General features: G+C 42.5%; 1 protein-coding gene across 1 annotated transcript; it reads left to right on the forward strand.

Annotated features, from left to right (window-relative positions):
• The first annotated feature begins 1,621 nt into the window (after positions 1–1,621).
• Positions 1,622–19,489, forward strand: LOC110377262 (uncharacterized). The gene is made up of 4 exons (XM_049837786.2): positions 1,622–1,763; positions 2,957–3,134; positions 16,274–16,396; positions 18,114–19,489. The coding sequence occupies exons 2-4, from the start codon at positions 3,059–3,061 to the stop codon at positions 18,695–18,697; spliced, it is 783 nt and encodes a 260-aa protein (XP_049693743.2). The 5' UTR covers positions 1,622–1,763; positions 2,957–3,058; the 3' UTR covers positions 18,698–19,489.
• The last annotated feature ends 2,243 nt before the right edge of the window (positions 19,490–21,732 follow it).

A 21,732-nucleotide genomic window follows, 5' to 3' on the forward strand; every position in this document is an offset into this window, starting at 1 on the left:
GTTGCCGACGACCCAACATTTTGTGTTGCAAAAAGATCTAATGGAATTTAAGCTCAGTTGTTGATAACAGACCATTAAGGCGACGACACACGTCACCATATCGCTGCGGCAAAAACAGACGGGTTTGAAACGAATTTAAAAACTGTCAGTTAGTTGCCGAGCGTGGGGTAAGGTTTAGAGGCGAAGAGCCGGCGATAGTCCGTGTCATGTAAGCGGGCGGGCTTATTGCCGTTTATTGGCTGCCAGTTTAAAAATGATTGAGATTTTTAAACTGAGAGACTTTATTTACCTTGGGTACAAAGATTAGACACAATTCTAACGTTGATCTCCTGTCATCACAAACCAAAACAGAGGCTAATGCATATTGTGTGTGTCGGCAGAAGGATAATCAAGGCCGGCTAATGAACATCATTATCAGATATTTGTGCCGATGAGTAATGCACGGGGAGGGGGGGGGGGTCTGGGGGCAGCGAGCCGAGGAAATTGCCAATTAATGTGTCCGCCGACTGCGCCCCGATATTCTCCCCATCGCTATTTTAAGATGGGGATACAGCAAGTGATTACTACTGATATCTTTTCATTTTTAGACTCAAGTAATTGTACCTAAGACACCATGTAAAGGATGGTTTCAAATATTTAGGCTTAGCTCAGAAAGCGATACCAAAAGTTACAGATCTGTCTCGTGACATATTACGGTCTTGACAAATCTATCCCACAAAAACCACGTTCTGTAGAATAAAAACTCAACAAAAAGTACCTTGTGCAGCAAACTTGAGTAACCAGCCCATAAGGCCAGGTTTACAACTCCCTCAGTATCACTTACCGAAAACATTAGCGAGACGCTTATTTTTATGAGTTAACAAGTTGGCGGCAGTCTTTATGGCGGTAATTCCTTCGTGTGTCCGAAGCTTAAGCCCCCAGATACCTTTCGTCGGGGAGTCGAGATTTATTCGATTCTTTTTTCTTTCTCTGAATACATTATTCTTATTTGTAAATAATTACTTCTTTCGTTGGCTCGTCCTCCCGAGAGCGAGAGCGTGACTGCTTTACTTCATGTCATTATGTTACACGTATTTTGGTGTTAGCAGTAAATAAGGTTTTTTGAATGTCGTCTTGTAATAAGCATTTTATGTGACGAGAATTCAGTAAACAAATTACTGTTACTTTTTATTCAGGAAATATTTCAGTTGATGAAAATGTTGTCTTGCGGCACTAATTAAAACTAAGACTACGTCCTTTTTAGTAAGTCATATTTATGTAGACTAATCACCAAAAATGTCTTCAGACTGTTGTGTCCTTAATAACAGCCTAAATTAATATATACGATGAAATAATTCAGCCGGCCTACAATAAGAAAACAACAATAGAGATAAGTGATATAAATAGGGTATTACCAGACACAACCAAATAGAAATATTATCTACACACAATAGCCAGGTAATCCGGCAGCCGACAGCCGCTTTTAACATGATACTCTCTTGTTTTATTCTATTACGCTCACACATGCACAATCGTGAGCAGTTATGTTGCATACATGTCTACTTATGTTAGGGGATGGTATTGAGCAGTGTATGATGGGGCAGCAATAGAAGAGGTACATGGTATTGTGAACAACGGAGGGAATAATTCACGTGGCTCAGTGCAAGCGCCCCGGGGGATGCGCGGATCTCCGACCTACGGGTTACGGCAGTTGGCTACGGGCCGTAGTACCGGCGCTACGGTGCCGCTACGCGCTTGCTACGAACTCGCGGTTGGGTAAACACGTGCGTGGAGACGTATTTATTTTTATCTGTGCAGCGTTTTGTGAAAAAGTTTGTTTTGTTATTTTTCTTTACCGTTTTATACTGACATTTACTAAATATTTTACTTTTATATTTCCTTTATATTGGAGTTGTTTTGCAAGGACGTCTATTAAAAATTAATTGACTTAGTGTAGCGTTGATCTCTGGTCCTGCCCTTGAATCTTCATTCATGATTGAATAGCATGTTTATTTATGAAAAGCGTTCCTAATAGGGACCCTTAATATTATTGCTAAACAATATTTTCAAAACATTTGGAACATTGATTCTATTACAATTTAGTTATGTATTTTTAGTTTATTTATTTATGCATCTTTGTGACTTTTGTTCCGAATCAAAGTCCTACTTTTTAATTACTTTTTAACCTAAATGAGTAAGATTTTTGCACACATTTTTATGACACTTGTGTCAATTAAATTGCCTGTGTTTAAATGCAGCACGTTTTAAAAGATTTTCATACAACAGTTTAAAGCCATTTGCGTTATCTAAAAAAATTTTTTTTTTGAATAATGAATGAATATATGAATGAAATAAATAAATAAAATAAAAAAAAGAAAGGTCCTCATTTCGAACGGTAAAAAAAGATATCACGTTTAGAATCTTAATTTACAGCACACAATCAGATTTGCCGTCGTTTGGGATAATTTGTTTGCCGTCAATCATATTGTTTTGATTAATGTGTGCGACCCATTTGTAAGGCTTTTAAATTGAACACATAATAGACTGAGATAATCTTTGTTTTTGTTTTTTAACTTCATACAGAGATTTTGTATTTTTGATTGTTTGCCCTACATTAATCAGGAGGAAAAATAAGATTCGATCCCGAAACAATAAATTATCAAATTGTGAGTACACTGAATAGAAACCAGTAACTATTTAATTTTTATTTCACTTAGGTATTTGAAATTGAAAAATTTCTAAACAGGACTGCATATACTGAAATTGGATTTGGAAAAAAACAGCACACATATTTTCTTTAATAATCGGCTTACAAAGTACTTAATAGACATTATTTTTATCCTCTTTATATTATTGAAAGACACATTCAAATATTTATACTTTATTTGAATTACATTATTTTCTCTTTTGAGCCAGTTCAACACAATATTATTTTTACTTATTTCTTTTTCTAAACTTAATTTGTTATTTTCCCTAGGTATCGTGTAGTGTAGTGTTTCTGCAGTATATAGTCAGTCAGTGTATACTTGATACAGATACACATAGATACAGACAGACAGTTAACAAAGCACCACAGACAATGTGCTCCATGTGGTTCATCAGCATCGTGGCTCTGCTCGTGGTGGATGTCAGGACCGGCGCTCTGCAGGAACGAGGTGAGATCTAAGGAAAGCATTATCTTTATTTACAAAATAATTAATTATATGTACATATTTACATGACCTAAAAATAAACTTATTTATATATACAACTGAAAACAATTATAAAATGGCATAAAAAAACTCCTCATCGCTGCCCACCGGGAGTGTACCCAAGAGGCTGGCAGCATTGCCACGTTGGATGGCAATGCTTAATTTTTGACCAAAATATCTTTATGCTGTATTTAGTTTAAGTTTGAACATAAGAATATGTAGGCAAGCAACACAAGTTACTAAAGCCGTTCACCCTTGGTATAAGACTGGTTGTCAGACTTTCTGTCTTCTAACTATCCGTGACGATCCCCAAAGATGTTTAAGTGACCGCCTGATCCACCAATTTAAGGTGCAAACTGAAATACGGAGGTTGCTTACTATATTAATGAAGCTGTAATAATAAAGGGAGAATGCAAGACTTAAGGTCAAAAAGGCCGTTTATTTTAAGTACGATGTATACACAGGACTATATAAGAAACAATATAAATTCCACATAGTCATACTTGTTATCAGAATCATTATAAATCAAGAAGCTGTAAATCTTATGGAGTTACCCCTTGCTCAAAGATCAGTCAACGTAAAATGGATTGTCCTTATAAGGTTTCTAAAAGATAGTCCATAAATATTCAAATGTGAGCTATAGATCACTCTATAAATCCTCAGTAGACAATCCTAGAAAAGCACACAGAAACGAATTTATACAGTGATGTATGAAATTGTAATCAATCTTCCACGTACACGTCGCATTGAAATGCAACTCTCAATAATATTTAATTTAAATGTATTTACATTTAATTCCAATTATAATTTATGTGAGAATGTTATTTATTTAAAATACCAATCAAAACCGATCAGCCGTACAAAGCTACAGTTCGTATTTCGTACAATACCGGTCACCTGCAATTTTCTGTTCATTCGATCCACTTTTAGTTTAAAGCAATTCAGTGCACATCCCGGGAAGGTATTCCTTTATCTATAGTTGAGCGGAGTGGCCAATAATCTCGTGCTCGGGCTTGCCTCGGGTTTCCTCGTCCGGTCTATACATACTAACGAGCTTTCTATCACGCCGGCTAAGGCGAGTCTCTGACTGGACTGCTAACTATTAAATCTTTGCAGTTACACAATGCATTACCGATGAAAGACTGAGAAAGCTTGTGACGATTTAAACTGCATAAGGCATTTCACAGTGACTTGTCATTTGCCAATGTCAGTAATCAATTAGTAGAAAAGGATAATAGTTTCTAAGACATTTTTGGAAGGTGTTATACTCGTCGACCTAGACTATGTGAACAAAAAACTAGGCGTCAGCTTAAACTCCGAACTAGTGAGGATTTGTCAAAAAAACTTGTAGTAAAAGCATTTTAATTGCTGTTCAGAACTAACGACGCGTCAAACTACGTGTCGCAGCGGCGGTTTAGAAAACAAGTTTTCATAACGAACTCGGTTGTTTGTTTATTTCAAAAATTTCCATGTTGGTACCGCACCGCATAGGGAAATTGTACCGAGCGAATGTTACCTGCGGTACGGGAGGGGGGCGGAGGGGTGTAGAGAAACAAACCGACCAACCCACTTCAAAGGACGCACTTCGTTGAAAATTTTATTCAACTCCAGTTTGAATCAGGAGAGGAATTAAAACAAAATGTCGTTTCACGGCGTTTTACAAAGTTTCCCTTTCTTTTAGCAGCAGATTGGGACGTTTTGTTTTAAATGTTGATCGTTAATCGATACTTTTTTTCCTTTGTACCGGAAAGAATTCAATTTTGTAACTTTTTGAAATGAACACGCCATTTAGGGGCTACAAAAGCTTTACGAGTTAAATCTTTCTGATAGATCTATTATGTCAATGAAATATTCAGGTTCGAAACTAAATATTGTATTATTTATCCACACAAAACGTAAACGTTTCGTTTCCTATATCATTTTAAGTGTCGCTGGGGTCTCTTTATCTAGAATTTCTTAGAAATGGCCCTTCTGGAATCTTTCCAGTTGATACCAAGAAGTTCGCTCGTTGAAATCCCTGGTAATAGGACTTGCGTAGGATTTCAATGTCAGTGGAAAATTTGCATATTTCATTCACAAACCTTACTCTTAATAATGTGTGATGTTATTTCATACATTATATCAAAGTTTATACGTAAGTTGCATAGGTAAAATGAGAGCTTTTTTTATACCTACCACAAAAATTTCGCTAACTAAATATAAACAGCACCGAACCATTTCCCGACAGGTTTACACCCAGACAGGAGCGACCCCAAAAATAAATAAGTTATTTTAGCAGCTGAATGAAATACGATCAAGAAATAGCTTTTTTTCTAGCTACGAAATAACTGTACGTACTGTAATAGGTGTTACAACGTTACAATATCCGGGAATCAAATGGGTTATTGAATAGGGTAAGGGTGAGTGACTGTGGTACAGTCAACTGCAGGTCAGTGGTAACAGTTTTATAGCAAAATCGTACTTATTACTATTGAGTTTAGGTGCATGACAGTTTCCACTAATGTGCAGTTTACTGTACTTTGGGGTGTTTCATACCCCATTTGAATAAGGGACGGACGGCACATACTGTCCAATTTCAAAGTTCTCGCAGACGACGTCGGGGGCAAAAACTATTCATATTTGGAACTCGTATAACGATGTTCTTGAGATTAGTTTTGTATTTGTATAGTAGTTAAGTAGCTATAGCTGGTAAAAGTGGTTTCAGTACATTACATTAACAGTACATTAACATGTAGGTACTATCGGTGATTAACGCTCAATTCTTCTCCGTGTGGGCCTGTGCCCAGCAGTGGGACGATAAAAAGGCTGTAACAGTAACAGTACTATCGATAGATGTTTTATGGCAAAAAATATGGGGCAATCATTTGAAGGAAGGACAACCCAAAAATGTTTTTGAAAATGAATGTCTGTCTTTTGTAACTGTAATTATTTATTGTATACTAACCAACGCATTTATTAAGCAGATAGCTTTCAACAATATGCACTAAGAAAAATACCGAAATGTGTCAATGTCTATATTGAAGGTGAAATCTTCTCTGATTTCTAGTTTTATCACAGATTACCTTAATAGTGTTTTATCTAAGCGGGTGTGAAATATGGACGACTAAACTCTGAACTGAATTGATCATAACGCGATTAGCGCACACTGCAGGTCATAAATCCCGATCACCCTAGCATTTTGTTGCACAGATTACAGAACCATATCTTGAAATAATACATATATTATTTTAACCTTTATTATCAGGCAACTATGACACATACATATACACTTTTAAAGTAACACACATATGTTATATCGGGTGTGTCGTTCATAATCACATTAAATTCTATCACATGTACTTCATGATATTCTATAGCGAATAGTAAAAAAAATAACATTATCCATTCAGTGGTTTAGCCACAGTCCTCATTTTTCGTTTTCATAATTTACAACATCATGTGTAAAGCAGAGATAAAGTTAGGAGTATCGAATGTTTTGATTAGTTGACAGCTGTCAGTTTTCAAGTGAGAATTTCAGCTGTTTGTAATGACTGACTTCTATATGGTGTTCTAATTTTCGCACATTTTTATTATATTTACTTTGTTTGAAAAATGCATTTTTTTTTATTTTTACGTATTTTTCTTTTTTCTTTGTTTTAATCGACATATATCAACCAGTATATTTAACGCATTTCATTGAATGTGATTGTGAACGACACACCCGATATACAAAATCAGTATATAAAAAATAATTTTAGGAGGAAAAATTCACTCCTTTTATATCTCTTTTTTGAACTATGTAAACTCTATCAGGTTCGAAGTGCTTTAAAAATACATTGCACCCAAAAATGATTTTCATCACGTACGAAATATAACAAAAAAAAATTTCTAAATTACTCTTGTATTTAAATAACTCTACAAACCTGGTAGGTATGGTGAGGTAGCATCAGTATTTTTTCGACTATTTTTTTTAAAACTTGCATGTTAGTTGCAAAAAACATTTTTCACTGGAATTGTTCTAATATCGTGCCTATATCGATGCGTTTGTTTAGATAAATTGAACATTTAAAAAATCGATTGAGCGTGCAAAATTTTTTAAACCTTACACGTAGAAATGTATTTTTACGAATTGGACCGGGGCAAATCAGAATTATACTAAGCAAGGTATCTCTCCTTTCTCTAAAATATATTATCTTAACAAACTACATTCCTTTTACACCCTTACCCTTTTTTTTTTTTGTTGTCGCTGGGTAAAAAATGCTATTACGCATGCCCTTCCCGTCGGGGGACGGGAGAGGGGTATGTGGGACTCCCCGGTAACGACGTTCCCGGTATACCCACTAAAAAGGCCCAGCGGCACTCCGACCTCGCCTGAGAGGAGGGGGTCTGGGAATCTATGGCATCCAGTCCCCCACCGGCGATTGCCCGCCTTACGGCAGGCCCCTCATTTCTCCCCCTAGTGGGGAGGGGTCCCTATGATGGCCGGAGCACAAGGGGCGATCCTTGTAATACAGGCGGTGGCACCCCCGCGCCTGTCGCCCGCTGATCACCCCCCGGGGCGGATGGGGACGGACGTTGTGTTCGCCGTCTTCCACCCCTTCTTCGTCTGCGGAGCGGTGCTGCGAGAGGGTCGTTCTCCCGCAAGCGCTCTGCCGCCTCCTTCTGTGACATGACGTCCTCACAGAAGGAGGCTACCGCGTCCCATGCCTCCTCACTTCCCAGCATGGCACCAATCACACTGGGGAGCGAGAGGTCATCCCCGACCACTGCCACCAGGGTGCGGCGGGGTTCAGCCCACGATGGGCACACCTCCAGTGTGTGCTCTGCCGTATCCACCTCGGCTTCACAATGGTGGCACTTTGGGGTCTCCTCCCTCCCAATTCGGTGCAGGTATGCTCCAAAGCAGCCATGCCCGGACAGCACCTGCGCCAGATGCATCGAGAGGCAGCCATGCCGCCGATCGAGCCATCCATCCAGGACAGGCCCGATGGCATCCAGCGTCCGGCGGCCGAACGTTGACGAGGCAAGGTCCTCGGCCCAGTGTCGAGTGATTGCTTCCCTCGCCTCCTCACGCACTTCTTCCCGTTCGATCGGGTCCGGGTGCCGGTCTAGCGCCCTTTGCGCCGCCGTCCAGTCGTACACTCTGGCGAGCACCCAAGCTTCGAGTTCCCAAGGAGGAGCACCCGCCAGAACGCACGCCGCCGCGAAGCTCACTGTGCGGTATGCCCTCGCCACCCGCTGTGCAATGGCCCTTTGTGGCCTTCGGATGGCAGCGGCGTTCCTCCGACCACACAGTGAGTCTGCCCAGATTGGGGCCCCGTACAGGGCCATACTCTTGAGTATGCCGGCGTATAGACGCCGGCAATGGTCGCCGGGCCTCCCGATGTTCGGGAGGAGCCATGAGAGGGCGCCCGCGGTCCTCATCAAGCGCGTCGACAAGCCACTGAAGTGTGCGTTGAAACGCCACTTGCTATCGAGGACTATGCCCAGATATTTCATCTGGGGCTGTACCCCAATGCGGACACCCTCCACATGTATATGAGCATCGGGCGGTTGGTGCTGCCGAGGGCCATGGAAGAACACGGCTTCGGTCTTTTGCAGCGCCACCGTCAGCCCTAGGCGGGAGATTCTGTCCACCACTAGTGAACCGCCCGCCGAGGCCAAGCTGGCCGCCTCTCCAAAATTTCTCCCCCGGGCAATCAGAAGGGTGTCGTCTGCATAGCAAATGACAGATGTGCCACGGGGGAAGTTGCCCCGCAAAAGCCAGTCGAATCCAATGTTCCACAGGAGCGGCCCTAGAACAGAACCCTGTGGGACACCGGACTCGACGCCGTAACTTCGGAGCTGGCCCGTCTTGTCCACAAGGAGGACTGTGCGGTCCCTCAGGTAGTCCGTCAAAAGTCCCCGCAAATACGGAGGCACCCCGTGGAAGCGGAGGGCCTCCAGTATGGTGGAGTGGGGAATGGAGTTGAAGGCGTTGGCTATGTCGAATGACACAGCCAACAGTCCGTCTCCCGCATCCATCGCCTCCCTCACCTGGTCTTTTAGTCGGGACAGGGCGTCAACTGTCGAACGCTCAGCTCGAAAACCAAACTGAGCGTCCGCTAGATCCGGGCCGATTGTGCTCAGATGTCTGTTGATTCGGGCGGCGAGGATCCTCTCGAACATTTTGCCGACCTCATCTAGTAAAACGATGGGTCGGTATGCCGATGGGGAGTCCACCGGCCGCCCTTCCTTCCGAAGAAGGCACAATTGGCCCTCCTTCCATAGCTTCGGGAACCTCTCGCACGTCAGGCACGCACTGAAGAGGTCCCGAAACCTTTCTCCCATCTGCGATGTGGCGATGGCCACCACCTTTGCGGGGACGCCATCCGGACCTGGGGCCGTCTTTTTCCCCCTGAGGCAGAAAGCTGCCTTCTCCACCTCGTCCTCAGTAACCGGCGGGACTTCCTCGGCTGACGGAGCTGCACCCCGCGGGGCGCTCATATCTGGTGGAGTGAAGTTGTCCCTGCGTGGAAACAGGGACTGGACCACCCCATCCAGCAACGACGGCTCGAGGGTCTCGGCAACTGGAGGACCGTACGGGCGCAGTTTGTTGCACGCCGCCTTATACGGCCTCCCAAAGGGATCAACGTCCAGACCCTCAAACATTTCCGCCCTCGCGCGATCCTGGGCTGTGCCCATTCGCGCCGTCAGCGTCGACTTGGCCTCTATGTAGACTGCATAGAAGCGGTCCTCGTTGTTGAGGTCGCGAATGCGCCGCCGCCGGCTTCTTGTGTAGGCCCGCCTGGCTGCCACACAGGCGGCCCGTAGATCCCCCAACTCCTCCGACCACCAATAAACGGCACGCCTAGGAGGCGGACGATGAGACCGAGGCATGCTAGAGTTGCACACCTCGGTCAGGGAGACTCTTAACTGGACCGCTGTGGCGTCCACATCCCGGACTACTACAGGAGGCGACAGCCAGTCCTGGACGAACGCCGCCTCCACGGCGGCTTCCCGGTCTAGGCGGGAGAGCGCCCACCGTGGGAAGTGCGACCGACCCTCCTGGGTCCCCTGGGAGCCCGGGGTGGAAATATCGAACCGCACGTATCGGTGGTCGGACAGCGTCTCCACCAGCTCCACCCGCCAGTCCACTACACAGGCCGCCAAAGAAGGGGAGGCAAAGCGAGGTCCACGATGGAGCCCCCCTGCCGCCGCACGCATGTGTGAACTGTTCCCCTATTCAGGAGGGACAGACCGGACGACATGGACCAGGTTTCCACCTCTCGTCCTCGGGCATTGGTGGCTGGGTTACCCCATAACATAGATTTTGCGTTGAAGTCGCCCATGACCAACACCCGGTGCTGCACCACTCCGCGTGCCACCCTGGCGAGGACCTCGAGAAAGTTCTCGAAGTCCGTGAGAGGGCGGTTTGGAGAGAAATACACACCTATAAGGGCTATATCCCCCCACGAGGCGGCGACGTATCCCGGTCCTCTCTCTAAGAGCGATAGGGGAGGGGAGTCCGTGGAAGATCGCGCCACCAATGCAACCGAGCCGTTGTCGTCTCCCAGCCAGTTGCCAGGGATAGAGTACGGCTCGGCGACAACCGCCACGTCCACCAACCACTCCGCAAAGGTTTGGACCAGTAGGCTCTGGGCTGCTCTGCAGTGGTTGATGTTCGCTTGAAGAACACGTCTACGATGCCCAGCCATTAGTCGGTGTTCATCGCGCTTCCCTCGGTGGCCGGCACTGGAACTGGAGCTTCAGTGGCGGAGGCAGCGGCAGGTCGCACCGGCGCCTGCGGTTTGCCCTTCTTTGGTGGCGGTCGGCATTCCTTGCCCGTCATCACGTGGTTGGCTGGACGACCACTGGCAGCGCATACTGCGCAATGCATGGTGGCAGCCTCGCAGGTGGCTAACCTGTGCCCCCCTTTTCCGCAGCGGAAGCAAAGTTCGCATCGCTCGGCAGTGGACGGGCAGAGGCCGGGTGTGCCCGATGCCGAGGCACTTGAAACAGCGCATCGGCGCATCCTCAAGTACCCGGACCCCACCCGAGCTGAGCCCAACCGGGAGGCGACCCTTAGCCAGAACCACCTTCGCAGCTACGACCGGGCACTCTAATCTCACGGTGCCCATTCCCCTGCGGCCAGGTCTAATACCTCGGCTCTTGACAGATGCGACGGCGCAGCCCCCCGCCGCCGCAACCGCTGCCACCACCTCCTCTTGCGTGACCGAGTCGTCAAGGTCGGTCACCTCGAGAGCCACACACTTGACGGCCCTCACGACCTTGGCCGTGTCCGCGACAGCCTCTCGGAGCTTTGTCGCGAAGAGGTCCGCCTTGGTGCCGCGTTGGGCCCCCGAGAACTCGAAGATACGAGCCCCCGTTTGGGTCTTCCGGCACGTGACTCGGCCAGCCCCAAGTTCCGCAGGGTCGACGTTTGTACGAGCCCGCCGCAGTACGGACTCGTACGTCTCCCCTCGTTGCGCTGCCTCTGGAGTCAACGTGACTACCACGGCTTCGGTTCTTGGAGGAGCGAGCTTCCTCCTCTTGTCCACTGAGGCTGCAGGCTTGGCCGCAGGGGCTCAGGAGCCGACTTTTCCCCTTCCGCTTCCTCGCTACCACCTTAATCCAAGGCTGGTTGGAAGGGGTGGTGGAGGGCAGCAGAGGGTCTTCCCTCACCGGTTCGGGAGGGACCGTCTGGGTAGTCGGGGCTGGTGAGGTCTTCTTGCCCTTTCCTTTGCCCTTGGTGGTCTTTAGCACCTGGGGCTCCGACTGGGCTGGAGCCGTTGAGGGCCCCGGTGCAATGGGCATTCGTCCGGGCGCCTTATCCGCCGCGAGTGGAGGGCGTAGCCGCGTCTCCGGCAGGAGCCGGTCTTCTATGCCGGCAAAACAGGCCCTGATGAAGGCCCTCTCCTCCATGATCACCTTGCGGATGATATCCTCAGGGTTAGAGGAGGGGGGCCTCGTTGCTGAACCTTCCGACGTCCCCTCAGGCCGAGTCGTGGGCTCGGCAGCGCGCGCGTGTAGCGCGGTCACCTCTTTCTGCAGGCGATCCACCTTCGCCTGCAGTCGCCGCGTTTCATCGGAGGTGGTGCGCTGCGCCAACTCCTTTATAATGCCGAGCAAGTTCGCTGCCCGGCATTTCAGGGCCTTTTGGAAGGTCCCCTTTAGATTTGAGGACTTGGAGGCCACCTCTAGGATCTCCATCTGATCCTCCAGAGCCATGCGCTCCATTTCCTCCACGGAGTGGTCCACGTAGAGGACACTGGAGGCGCCGTGGCTGGTGCTGGTTCTGCTTGGCTGGTCGTCGGCTTTTAATACCGCCCGCTTGGCGGGCTTCTCGGCTGCGTCCGAGGAGCCTCCGGAGCCCCGCTTGAGGAAGGCCCTCTTCCTCGACTGGCGGGTTGCGACACCGCTCGTTCGACTCATTTCTGACTCCGAGTCGGACAGGTCGGTCGACACGAGATCATTACCTCTCATGAGACTAGCCGCGGATGGTGCGCGGCTGCTCTCTGACGCCGAAGCATCTCGAGATTGGCCCTGAGAAGGGCCTTTGGGTTGGCCCTGAGAAGGGCCTTTGGGGAGACAGCGCCCGGAGGTGGCCCTCGGGAGACGTGGCATTGCCACCCACAATATCGAAACGCAAGACTGTTGAAGATGTTTCGACGCACAGCGTTCGTTAGCCGCCGGCCTGCCACTCCGTTACGGTGGTCAGGCGCGGCGTTGCCCAGGGGTCACTACGTGGAAGTCAACGCTGTGGGGGGACCCCCTTACACCCTTACCCTAGTTAAAACAAAAGCATCTTGCAGGTTTATTAGAAATATAGGTCAGTTGTTCTGGACTAAGCTGTGATTATGAATGGTATTATTTGGAAACGGAAAGGAACCAATGTAGTTTATAAAATTCAAAATATAAGAAACACCACAATCTTTTATTTATTTAGGCATCGCGTCAGGCACAGTAACTGGTAGTAGTTACAAAATTACTTATAACTACATACATCACATTTTCATAATGGAACAACAATTTCTAAGTAAGTTTATGACAACGGAACTATCATAAACTTCTTTAAACAGTCTGAGTCTGATCGTAACCGCGTTTACTGTCTTCCATAGGCTATTTAATGAAATAATAACCAAAGATATAAACGTGGTGATAAAACACTGATCGAAGCCTCAGGAAGGCTATTACAGTCTGTTCAATCTTAGTTTGCTTGAGGCTACGATCCGTACTAACTGTCTTTATGGTCTATAATCTGATTTGGCGAAATGTTGTAAGACGGAATCCCTATGAAGTATTTACCGTATCTACGTACTTTTACGACTACTGCTTATTTCAGCAGACTATGATTTTATTTCTGTGTTATGACTAGACTAGTTTATTCAATGACCTTAATCTACTCGTCAGTTATTATATTAATGGAAGATGAAGGTTTTTCGTGTGTTATGTATGAGTTATTTAGCACATTTAGCACAAAGTTCTAAGTAAACTATCGCCATTTTGTTTGCGATTTTTTTTGTTTTTCTTTGCGGAAAGACTAGTAAAGTTTACCCCTTTTTTGCAGTGACTGTGAAACTTTATACCGCTGTAACGCCAACCCGTCTCTGCCAAACAATATAGCTTTAGTTGTTCGTGGTAAACGAAAAAAAAATAAACATTAAAATACGTGGGACCGTTCTATCTTCGTAGTAAAATAAAACTAGCTTCCGCCAGCGGTTTCACCCGCTTCCTGAGCAAACTGCTTCGCGTACCGAGATGAAAAGTAGCCTATATATTATTATGATAGCTAAGCTATATTACTAGCAAGTTTCATCAACATCAATTCTGTAGCTTTTGGATGAAACAGACACAAACATCCATTCATTCATCCATTCATTCCTATATAATTAGTAGGAAAGCAACATAATATCTTGGTGTCAGATATATTCGCGTGACTTACGTGCCTACGTAATCTGAAGCTGAAATAATTTGTGAAAATCTCAGCTCATACTTATGACGCCTTCTCAGAGGGTGGGTCATGACCGACTCGTATTTGCGTAGCTCAACATACAGGCTGACATTTTTAAAGGCCGTGCTTAAGCAGCCAGAAATTCGATCCAAATATACCTGCGAAATAATGGGTTTTATTTTTAGCTCGTACGAGTAAAATGTCGATTGTGTAGTACAAAGACATTCGCTAAGTACAATATAATACAGAGGTTTTTTTTTGTTTCTTTGTACCCTAAAGGCTCCTAAACTACTGAACCGATTTTTTTACACTGTTGGAAAGCTTCACTCATCCAGTATAAAATAGGCTATATTTTATGTTGCGAAACCACGGGAAAACGGCTAATCATATTTTTATTCGTGAAGTAACATCAATATTTCAATACATACTTAGTATCAAAAAAAACAATTGACACCTTTAATAAACACAATAATTAATTTCACGTCAGCAATCTTAACGTGACTGAACACGTGTGAACATATACATTCGTCTAGTCGCGATCAAAGTTCGGAAGGGTTCACACCGCACCTCGCAAACCCACTACTTTGTTGTTACGGCTGTTTCACCGAACTTCGCCTGACTTATGATACGACGCCTTCTGAGCAATTACTTACAACTAATATTATTTGACTTGCTTCGACTTTAGTTTTGTATATTGCTATTACAATTTATAATCGTAACTTAGGTCGTGGTTAATAACAGCTGCGGAGATCGATCGATAAAGTAAAGCAACGCTCCGAATATTCGGTTCGTGGATGGGTCACCTTGTTATTAATTTGGTGGGTCCCGGCTGTCATTAGAACATCTTTGGACTCGGCTACATCCGGTTAGACTGGAAGCCGACCTCAACATAGTAAGGAAAAGGCTAGGCAGATAATGATGATTTTTCGTTCATTTATAAAAAAAACCTTCGATTTATATAATGATTGTACATATGTTGAACTTTGCTAAAGATTACTTGTATATTTAAGCTATTTATACCTTAGACCATAAACAACACTACTTAATTATACTCCTTCTTGTTTTTGATCTGTTTTGTTTATTACCTCTATAGTGTATATCACCTGTGCTTACAAAAGCTTGTTCTTTTTTTATTGTTTCTGGCGCGACTCCAAGTATCCGACAAAGCCTAATCGAATTTGTTCGATATGTGCACTTCACCCCAAGTAAGATATTTGCCGTTTGGAATTACATTTGCAGTCAAGAAATACGGGACAGTTTTTAGTTAGAATTCTCCTGCCGTTTGTGTATTCTAGCCAGCGGCTAGTAATTGAACATACGAGTAGTTAGTGAGCAAATGCTAATTAAGTACTTAGCTTTAATAAAGGCGTGCGTTTAGTTCGAATTAAAAGTTGGACATTGTTAAACTGTACGAGTGTTTTAAGCTGTGAATAACCATAGACCAAGAATATCTTAAAGGTGTTTACTTAAATTCTTTTAATTGACCAAAATTATTCTTTGTTATCATTTTTATCAGCTTTTGTAACATATGTAGATCTCACAAAATTGATGTAGTTATGTGATACGTCTTCGTCATAAATAGAATTTATCTGCTTAGGAATAGTGTTAAGCAAACAGAGACATGATTTTTGAATAGAGAAACTCTGTAGGTGGCTTAAATACTTCTCCTTTTTGATGTAGTCCGAGTATAACACAGTGCCCTTTCACCAAAATCCCCGTTGATTGCCAGCGACCGAATTGTAACATTTGCTCAGGCGAGTGTTTGTCCGTCTGTCAGCCATCACGGCCGTCACTCGTCACGGTATAAAAGGGTACATGAGGATACGGCTGTGGCTGACGTTTCTAGAATGTTCACTCACTCACATACATAATGAATGTCCTTTATTTGTAGACTTGCTCCTGTGACGTACCTGCGTTTTTTTACCTGTTATTTCAAAGGATTTTGTTTAATGTCCAAAAAAATACTGAACAAATTACTTTTTACAATTTGTATACTAGGAAAAGTACATCGAGATCGGTTTTAAAGTTTCTTTGCCATTACTCATTTATCACTTTCTACGATCCTGTTAATTACATACCGTCGAGAGTTGAAAGATCGAGAAGTGTGGAAACTAAATACAGAGGCCTTTGCCCAATAGTGGCACAATATATTCTAGAAATATGATAACTCACAAATATATTTTGTTCTCAGATATTCGTCCAGCACGATGTCACTCGTGCGCTCGCGTCAACGGCACCGCATGCGGGGGCACCTGGTCCTCTGTGCTGTGTCCTGAGGACCGGCCACTGTGTGCCACCGTCGCCATAAGCCCTGGTCAGTATTTATGTACCTAGAACTTATATAAAATAGTTGGTAAGTAGCTTAGTTTACATGATGCACGACAAAAAACAAGGAAACTAAAGCTTAATTCTTTGTTTAGAACAAGAAAAGCAATTATTTTCACTAGCAGTTAACTCCGTAATGAATAATGAAAGCTGCAGTAAAAAGTAAAACAAACAAAATTAAAACAATCAAGGAAATTATACACATGCCGGCAACATTGGCAATCTGTAAATTCACGCCGCTATAAAAACTAAATGTAAAAAAAAGAAACATTCAAATGAACCTTGCAGAGAATGCATGGAAATGAAAATAAACCCCTGAGAGCGCCTAAAGGCTGAAGGCGTAATTTCATTACACTCTAGTATGTTATTGCTCTGTCAAAGAAAAATTGCTCTTTCAGCGAAGAATGGTAATGTTATTGTGAGTTGAATAAGCGGTGAGCGAAATTGGATGGAAATTATCATATTTCTTTATAGCTGACGCCCGACTTAGTAATAGGGGAGGATGGGGGAATTGCGGACGCTGAAGGGAAATAACGCACAACATTCGTACTATCAGTAATAATCAGTCTGTCTTGATTAAATATTAATCTTTAGTTATTCATCTACAAAAACAATTATACTTATTATACGAGATCAGTCAATAAATATAATATTTTTAGCAAAAACAAAACCTCGTCTGTCCGTAATTACCCGTAGCGCTCGGGGTAAATTCGGACTGACCCTGGGTTAATTACGGACAGCATGGGGTATTCACGGACTAGGTCCACATCGCTACAAAAATCACAAGTAAAGCCTTTAGAAGAACTTCCTACAGTGCAGTTCTCATGAGCCCACTTGTCACACTTTGAACACATAATCCAACCTTCGGCGGGTGGATCACTGTACTTTTCTTGACAATAAATGCCAACGTAATCAACATTTCAACATCAACATTTTAATCAAAATTTTCAGTTCGTTTTCTTGTATTCCGTTTAAAATGGATTTTAACCTCTCTTTGGTATTGTAGAAACACTGCCCTTTTTCACTTGGTCAAACACAGTAGCTCTGGTAATACCATATTTTTCTTCCGCCTGACGAAAAGTTATCTGGTCTTTTATTTCTTGCACAGCTTTTTGTATTGATTCGATGGTGTATGATTGTTCTTTTTTCTTATATATATTTCCGAGGCATTCAAAAATGAGTAGTTATTGATTGATTTCATAATAGTTTATCGAATTAGGGGTAATTGCAGACGTACGTATTTACCCCGCAAGGCTTGTCCGCAATTATCCCCACTGGGTATTTTTAAATCAAAGAGAGAAATTTGTAAGTTATGAAAACGTTCCATAAAAACAAACATTGGCGCTGCAAACCCCATTGACAAAGCTATCCATAGAAAATATCACTTTTTACCATCACTTAGTATACAGACTTGTCCCTTGAATTGAAAAACACTGAAAATTAGATCATTATGCACTTTTAAAAAAAAAATTACCTACCGTTCAAACTGTGCGCAGCCGGCTGTCGTAAGTTTTTGCGTGGCACTAAAATGGCTTAAAGAAACAGATGACAGCACCGGGCTGCCGCGGGGGGAAGGAGTGAGTAGATACATGCTAGTCCGTTTTTACCCCGCGTCCGCAATTCCCCCACTCTCCCCTATTACGAGATTGAAAACGTTTAAGGAATTATCGGATATAATATTAAAAGGCTATTAATATTCTGTGCAGATTTCGTGTCATCGCTGGAGTGTGCCGCCGCCAGAGAGACGCCGTGCTCGATAAGGAGTAGCGCGAACAACTCAATCGAAGTGACGTGCGTCTGCAACACCCACCTCTGCAATGCACCGTTCTCACCCACATTGAGAAATGAACTTCTCAACTTTGCATTCAACCTCACAAACAGTAGCGCCGACGCGGCGCAAACCTTCTTCCAGTCATTTGTCGGTAACATCACTAAAGAGAATATTTACAAAGCGATAACAATTGAAGTGACTGAAGCGACTACGACGATTGCGAGGAACTCGTCTCACTTGACGACTGTGAAAACAGTTCCTGGAACAATGAATGCTGAGTCTATATTGAGGGACTCGGAGAAGCCGAGAGCTGAGCCCTTGAAGCAGGAGCCGACTGCGCCGTCGGATGACGACGAGGACGAGAGCGAGGGAAGTGGTGCGTACGAGGAGCCGCGCGTGCGCAACCACGCCGTGTCAGCCCCCGCGGCCCCCAGCTCCTTCCTCCCCGCCGAGAACACCGCCACGCGCATATACACAGACACACTCCTAACTACATTATTCATATACTTTGTAGTCTAGACGCAAAACACAAGTACCCTAGACCTATTCAAAACTTTCTCAACTAAGTACAATAATATTAAGAGAGTAATTTATGAACTATACCCAGAGAATTTAACTGATATTAACGTTGACCTGTTGGGAACAAATAAGTACGTTTTGTAATTTCACATATTTAAAACGCCTTTTTGATTTATGATGCGAATAACTTTTAGTGTTTTTAGTGATTACCTAGGATGTAAGTGCCATTTAAAATTATGTTGTCCTGCCATTAGTTCTCTTTACAAAAATAAATATACCATTTTGTAAACAAATAAGAAAAACAACTGTTCATAGAGTATTTTCCATTTCCTGAAATACGCTGTGATTGGAAATCAGACAGTCATTATTTTATTTTGAACTTTCCTCCATTCTAATTATGGTTTGATATCAATCCACGTACCTTCCTATCGCCTTCATATTATATGTTCGGGTAAATTGTGATATGTTAGAACCCTCGTGCCAAACGTAATATTGTAAATACTAATGAGGTTATTCGATATAGAGTTTCGTGTTCAACAAATTAGGATCGAAAACATAATCTTTTTGAACAATCACAAATATTTAGGAATATATTCACCATTCCCAACATAGACGCGTACACTTAGGTAATGCGAGATTTTCTTGAACAGATTTAGATATTAGTTATTACACTCATATTGCAACAATTCAGCTGTCTGGTAGTTTGGACTCGATAGTTTACGAAAACGTAATAAAATTAAATTTTATTAAGGCGTTGATGAATTTATAAGTACGAGTCAGAAATCGATCTGAAAGATTAGTACACGATATAAAAAAAAAAAACTAAATAAATAGCTAGATTCTGAGTAAGGGTACTTTTAGGGAATTTGAAAAACTTGTATAATTCAGGATTTTTAGAACATCAAGCAATTTGCTGACACGCTCATCTTTATTCATACCTATAGATATAGCGTCAATTAATATCACCATCGATCTATTGTTTTTAAAAATGTTGTTGTGATTTATTAATAAATCAATGAAAATAGTAACATTTGTATGTTTTTTATTTCAATATTCCACATATTGCGCACTATAATTATTCGGGAACAAATATAATGACCACCATAAAATGCTTTGATACCCTTAGTTTTGTAACCAGAAATATCTACTGAACACCAGAAAAATAAAGTCTAAAAATGTAATAGTACCAGCTATTTTAGTCACGACTTCACTTTAAATTGTATTCGACCACCAAATTTAGTAAATGATCACCAACTCTTGACGACCAAATTAATGTATTATTTTTGCCTAAATAAGTCACTGTGATTGCCATAAAATGTAGGCTTATTACCAAATAAAGTATTATGATGCCATATTAAGTTATGTGTCCGGCTTGCAATGCATGCGTGAGTGTCAGTATGACGAGTGACAGGAGAAAATGGAAGAAAATGACATATTGCGCCGACCCCAAGTAAAAATGGGAACAGGGCAGGAGAAAGAAGAAGAAGAATGTGTTTCTCAATACACTCCCTCGAAAACACACTCTTATCGCACTGTTTAGAGGCATGCAATAGACAATTTTCCACCTTAGTGCAGGAAAAGGGTCTAAATAATGTTATTAAATTTATTGTATCAGGCCGAACTGATTTTTTTGGAGTCAGTTTACTTAAACAGGATAGCAAGATGTAAAACTTTGACTATCATTTTATATTAAAACGCTGGTATAATATTGATGATCATTTACTACTTTTGGTGATCATTTACTACTTTTGGGATAACAATGATTTATTTGGACTCATTTTGCTTAAATAGGATAGCAGAATTTAAAACTTTGGTTGTAATCTTACTTTAAAATGGTGGTTTAATTTTGGTGATCATTTACTATTTTTGTCTGCTATTTGTTACTATATCTGGTGATCAGTTAAACATAAGCCTAATTATTCTAGTGAAAAATATATTTATTTATTTATATGTTTAATTTGGCTTTGTTTGGCTGTAATACAGAAAAATATACACTTGAAAATGCAAAACACCAGAAAAAGCCATCATGGCGGTAAGGTTAATACTCTATATGTTACATTTGTATGATAGTTTTTCACCTGAAAATGAAATCCAGGTGCCTAAAGCACTTCAAATATATATCTTTATCTAAAAGTTGTTGTTATTTGATATATAAATGTGACATAATTACTGAATATGTTTGTGTATTTGTTTTGCAAAAAAATAAGCTCGTCTCGTAATATGCTAGACAACAATTAGAAATCATTTACCTATTTGCAAAAAATATATGATAATACAAGTACATATTATACAACTAGCCCTTTTGAATACTTACTTGAAATTCAGCTTCCGTAAGTATAACACGTACTTAAGCATCTGAAACATATTGTGTACTTCTATATACTTACTGTTGTTCTGTAGGCTGTTCACCTTAATTGGACCATGTCCAAACAGAGAATAACAGGGCGCAACCGATGCAATTTATGTTTTGCCAGCCAGTCATCAACATTGCTAATACAATATAAATAAATTGGTTTAGCCAAAAGTACACTTAACATAAGCCAAATTTTCAAATTCATTTCTTTTGTATATGAATGTGTACAGAATAAAAATACGACTAGGGTGATGGTTGTAGTCTTTATGTAGGTATGTGCCTTTGTGGTCGTATAGAAGGGCGCTTCAAAAATTGTTGACTCTAACTAACTGGAACCAAAAAAAGTTTCGCTACTAGTGATTTATCACAATAAACAAAGGAGAGAGTTTTAAAAGATAAACCTTTTTTTTTGATAAAGTAACATCTATTCAGTAACTTCAGTCTATACAGGGTGGGCGTTTATTAATCGGCGTTTTCTGCGCAATACATATTTACAACTCATACTTTATGAAGTGTGGTTTCCTGCTAGCTTACATAACGAAATTATTTAAAGTTTTAAATCAAAATGTTTCTAATAAAATTGCTCAGTAAAAAAAATATGCAGCGATAAAAAAGTAAATGTTTGTTACATGTAGGAAAAGTTGATAAAAATCGCCGCAAGGTTGAAAGCTTGAATATATTC

The sequence above is a fragment of the Helicoverpa armigera genome, chromosome 23, assembly GCF_030705265.1.
Source record: "Helicoverpa armigera isolate CAAS_96S chromosome 23, ASM3070526v1, whole genome shotgun sequence".
NCBI lineage: Eukaryota > Metazoa > Arthropoda > Insecta > Lepidoptera > Noctuidae > Helicoverpa > Helicoverpa armigera.

Bases quoted from the DNA above. Each gene is read 5' to 3' on its own strand.
- LOC110377262 (XM_049837786.2), top strand. From the start codon at position 3,059: ATGTGCTCCATGTGGTTCATCAGCATCGTGGCTCTGCTCGTGGTGGAT. The intron at 3,135-16,273 runs GTGAGATCTAAG...TTTTGTTCTCAG, and splicing joins CGGCGCTCTGCAGGAACGAG to ATATTCGTCCAGCACGATGT. The intron at 16,397-18,113 runs GTCAGTATTTAT...TATTCTGTGCAG, and splicing joins CACCGTCGCCATAAGCCCTG to ATTTCGTGTCATCGCTGGAG.